At 43.5% G+C, this 5,000-nt stretch overlaps 1 protein-coding gene and 1 long non-coding RNA gene across 15 annotated transcripts in view; one reads left to right on the top strand and one right to left on the bottom strand.

Moving 5' to 3' along the window:
* The window catches only part of LOC121712976 (membrane-associated guanylate kinase, WW and PDZ domain-containing protein 1-like), a 137,845-nt gene that overhangs the window by 61,393 nt on the left and 71,452 nt on the right, over positions 1-5,000 (top strand). For all 14 annotated transcript variants that reach the window (XM_042097156.1, XM_042097155.1, XM_042097154.1 and 11 more), the window contains exon 3: positions 4,965-5,000. This exon is cut by the window's right edge and continues 84 nt beyond it. In XM_042097156.1, the coding sequence (XP_041953090.1) occupies positions 4,965-5,000 (36 nt within the window). The remainder of the gene's footprint in view (positions 1-4,964) is intronic.
* Positions 1,835-3,524, bottom strand: LOC121712979. Its single transcript, XR_006032708.1, has 3 exons — positions 3,336-3,524; positions 2,483-2,554; positions 1,835-1,892 (listed from the first exon to the last, which is right to left on the bottom strand). It is a non-coding gene; the product is annotated as an uncharacterized LOC121712979 (long non-coding RNA).

Here is a 5,000-nt window from a genome sequence, read left to right as displayed (position 1 = left end):
AGGCCCGTTTTGTGTTTGTGTGTGCGTGTGTGTGCATGCTTGTTTGTTTAGAGGGGAGTTGTTTACAGTGGGATTTAAATTCCCATTAGGCGATTGTTTTTCTTCTCACCAGGTATGCTGGCTCAGTCACGCCATTCCTCGTCACTCTCTCACACCATAGTTTCTCCATTTCCTATCATATCTCCTCTTGCGTAGTGAGTCTGGACTGTCGGTGCAGTATGTAGGCCATATCAAACTCAACAGCTAAATTTGACCAGTCACTGGTCCAGTATGGTTCTGGTCAGTTTGTGTATGGCTGTGGTTGGTTACTGTTTTGCAATGGCTTCACTCATATCATTTTCTCCCCTTTCCTCTCCCCTTTCCTCCTCTCTCCTTTCCTCTCCTCTCCTCTCCTTTCCTCTCCTCTCCTCTCCTCTCCTTTCCTCCCCTCTCCTCTCCTCTGCTCTCCTCTCTTCTCTTCTCTTTCTCCTCTCCCCTTTCCTCTCCCCTCCTCTTCTCTCTTCTCTTCTTCTCTCCTCTCTCCTCTCCTCCCCTCCTCTTCTCTCCTCTCTTCTCTTCTCTTCTCCTCTCTCGTCTCCTCTCTCCTCCTCTCTCCTCCTCTCTTCTCCTCTCCTCTCTCGTCTCCTCTCTTCTCCTCTCCTCTCTGGTCTCCTGACTCCTGTATCTCTCCACTGGTTTTTACTCTGCCAGACGAATGTGAAATACTCTTCCCTCTGAGGCGATGTTGTCTATGGCAACAGGGCAGCGTGTCCAGCTGCCTCTGTATGTAAGGGTTGAAGTGTGTGTGTGTGTGTGTGTGTGTGTGTGTGTGTGTGTGTGTGTGTGTGTGTCACCTGGGCTCATGAGTCAGAGACACACTGGAAATGTCTCCTTGCTGGCCGTCTGTGTTCCTCTGCTTCTACGACTTCCAGCTCTGTCAAACACACACACACACACACATACACACACACACACACACACACACACACACACACACACACACACACACACACAGCCTTACCTGCCCCTTAGCTGATCAGTAGGTGCTCTGTCACTTCTGGTTGATGGCAGAAAGCTGGATTGTGACCATAGGGACTCCTTCCACAATCTCCTCCACAGTCCAAAAGTTTGTTTCCATTACATTGTATTTGAGTTTGTCATGTTATTTTAAACAAAATGGCCCTAACCAGACAAGGAGTGTGTGGTTGTGTATGCGTGTGTGTGAACGTGTGTGTAGGCTATCACGTGTATGTAGGCTATTACGTATTGTTCCAACCACACAAGGCGATGGAGGTGGCAGCCATACTGGAAATGGAGGGACAGAAAGACCCTTGTTGGTGTTCCACTGAGCTTCAGTTTCACTCCCACTATACAGTTTCTCAGCCCAGACAATGGTACCACCTTGACCCCATTGCCATGGTGATGGTGGAAGTGTGAACCCTCTGTAAACTCTGTCTATGACAAGCCTGCTAAGTGTACAAGATTATACACAGCCAGAAGTAAGATCTGTGTTTGAAGTCTTAAGAACTATGTTTGGGAAAATGGGATTGAACTACTGGGAAAACTACTCAGAACCACTCAGTGTTAAACAAATACATGTGTACACATACATACATACACACATACTTACATACATACACAGCATCATCTTGCAAATACATGCACACTCGAGCTAGAGTTATTGAATTTCACACCATACACCACAGCACTCACTGATGCACTTATTCTTACTGTACTCTAATGTTTTTTAAATTGTCCTAAAATTGTTGACTAATTGTCTAAAACTTAAACTGTTTACCATGTTGATAGTCTGTTTGGCTAAGGCTTCAGCCAAATGTAATGTAATGTAATGTAATATTCTGAACATGCAGGGATCAGGTAATGGCCAGACCAGGCCTCTGTAGAATCCACTCCTGACAAAATAAATAAATAAATAAATAAGTAAATAAATAAATAAATAAATAAATAAAATAAGGGAGGAATACAACAAATGAAAAAAATAGCAGCAACATTATCAAATTTCTCTTATGTAATGACAATCTACACTGTTTTCAGACGACAAAGGTGTTGACGAAAACCTAAGCAAGACTAGCATTTTCCACACAGAAAATTGGTAAGGAGTTAATGAGAGCATTGATGAAGAATTGGGCCAATAAGCATAATTGGCAATGTCATAAATGTTGATTGTATGAGCCATTTATATCCACCATTCAGTAAGTCTTACTTATTTGGCTATTACTTAAGCCACTTGGGGGAGAATTGCACTGGGAGTGGCACATGGGATTTAGGTATATCTACAGATGTGGTGATCAATTATGCCTGGACCTAGGATTATTTCCTAGAGGGGGAATCATCTCTAATTAATTAATATTTTTATTTTTTTGAGATGACTAATTTTAACAACCTTTTTGTTTTTGTTTGTGAAGTGACCTTGGGTGACATAAAAGGCGCTCTAAATAAAATGTATTATTATTATTATTATTATTATTATTAATTAACTTACTCCAGTCTGTACCCTTCGCTTTGGTACTGGCTTGGTGAAGACCATGGAGTTGATGGGTCCGGGCGTCACACCCTATCACACAAAAACAATTACTGAGAGTGGGATCACTTCAAATCAAAGCTCTGAAGTGTGCAGTTTGATAAAGCAGGGCCACTATGTGGCTGCATAAAGCAGTACCTGCCACATAGGAACATTTGTTCTGTCATTACCACAGTTGTGGTACATCTGCAAAAGCCTAAACTGCTGAATTCTTAGATCATAGACAAACTTTCTCACCTTATCAATGTTGATTACATTGAACAAACGACCATTACATTAACATTAGGAAACATTGGGGGATGGGAGGTAACTGAACTAATCCCCACTGAATGGGGATGAATACAACTGGAACTTCTGCCTACACTTTAACGGTGTGACCTGTAGCACAATGATCTGACGGCAACTTGCCCTGTCATCCTGTCTTTATTGGACACTGTATAAAACAACAGATAACGTTGTTAGCGTTATGTGTTGCTGCTGTCGCTGTGTATCAACAGCTATGTAACGTCAACACATCCCACAAGTAGCTAGCCTGACGGCGGTTACATGCTACCTTGCGCGCCTTAACGTTAGTTAGGCATAACGTTACAGTTGACAGACAACACTGTCAAAGTAACCTCACTAACGCTAATGTTGTGAATTCAACCTAGATAAAGCATACCGTGTTTACTACAGTGCTACTCAGATAGCATACTCATCATGACACTCACACCGAAAAGAAAAACGACCTTTGCTAGATCAATTATCAATCCTCTATGAAGAGACCTAGCTAGCGCTAACATGTATTTAGTCAGTTAGATAATGATGTTCTTACCTTCATAGTTGTGTATATAAGTGCACATATACAGCTGAAAACCCTTGTCCATTTTGAACGATGGGACCTTTGATCTCTTGCAGATCCAGGTGGACGTCTGCCATACATATTTTGGGAGCGCTTGAAAGCAGGTGTAAAATAGCTGTCGCCATCGTTCCACCAGTAACAGCTGAGCAGTATTAAAGGAGAATTCCGGTGTGATATTGACCTAAAGTGTGTTGAAACATGATAGTGAGTGTGAACGTATGTCTCATAGCTCACCTCGGCTTGTCCCCTGCACTCAGAAATCTGCCGCTAGTTAGCCAATGCTACCAACAGTGTTTCGTTGTGGTGCCTCGGGCATCGGCCTAGCCATGCAAATAAATCACTGTTTTACACCATATACGAGGCTCAAAGTAGCTCCATACTTCATTGGTAGACTTCCGAGGGCCTTGACAATTAAAATGAGACATGGAGAACTGGTAGTTTATTTGCAAGACGATTTATACAGACAGTACCTTAAGGAATTTTACCGTTCAACGCCATCTTGAATTTAGTCACGATAAGTCGAGCGACGAGTACGAATGAACAGGTATGATAAAGGATCAGATTCCAAAAATAATTCAGTGGAAAAGCATGGATTCAGTTGCTTCCAGTAGCAGCAACTGGAATCCATGCATTTCCACGGAATTATTTTTGGAATCTGATCCTTTCTGAGTGCAGGGGACAAGCTGAGATGGGCTATGAGACATACGTTCACACTCGGTATCATGTTTCAAGACACTTTAGGTCAAAATCACACCGGAATTATCCTTTAAGTAGAACGCGGAAGCGATTGTGACTGATTGTGCAAGTGTGTATGTGTGTGTGTGTGTGTTTGTGTGTTTGTGTGTGTGTGTGTGTGTGTGTGTGTGTGTGTGTGTGTCCATGTGTGTGTCCACACACTCCTGATTGGTATTCTAGACAGACACACTGGTGTTGCTGTGTCGTCTGGGAGATGAGTTGTTTTGATGAATAGGTGTTCCAATAACATCAACTAGAGCAACTAGAGCAGACTTATTTCAAGAGATACAGAGATGCAATATTGTCTGATGGCTATTGATTCATTGTGTGTGTGTGTGTGTGTGTGTGTGTGTGTGTGTGTGTGTGTGTGTGTTCTGAAGTAAATTAGAGATGAAACAGAGCTAGTGCTCCACACTGTATGTAGTGTGTGTGTGTCTGTGTATGCACTGTATGTGTATTTACGGTAGAATCACAGATGCACACATACACACACACATCTTGCCAATAAACTCATAAAGCACCCCTCTATATAATCCGAGACCCTCTAATAGATTAGTCACGGTTTACAAAAACATCCTCTACTATTGCCACAGTAGGACATCCTACCCCACCACCCAGTCTCCCAGCCCCCCGCCCCCCTCCCCCGATGCCTGATGCTGGGCCAGGCATGCAGATGCCACTCTAGGCCTGCTGGAATGCATGGCCAATGCAGGAGCTCATGTCCCACAGCTGTCGGCAGCTGCTGCTGCTGCTCCCCTGAACATCCACAGACAACAGTTTCAGTGGTAAATGCCGGAAAAAAAAACAAAATCCACACACACTCACAACTCCCTTGCTGACCGTCCCGTTTTCTCCTCACATACACAGGTACCACCCGGCCACCACGGGAAGGAGAGGTTCCGG

This window comes from Alosa sapidissima, chromosome 7 (genome assembly GCF_018492685.1).
Source record: "Alosa sapidissima isolate fAloSap1 chromosome 7, fAloSap1.pri, whole genome shotgun sequence".
Classification (NCBI taxonomy): Eukaryota; Metazoa; Chordata; class Actinopteri; order Clupeiformes; family Clupeidae; genus Alosa; species Alosa sapidissima.
Note: the sequence above shows the minus strand (reverse complement) of the source record. Positions and strands in the feature narration are given on the sequence as shown.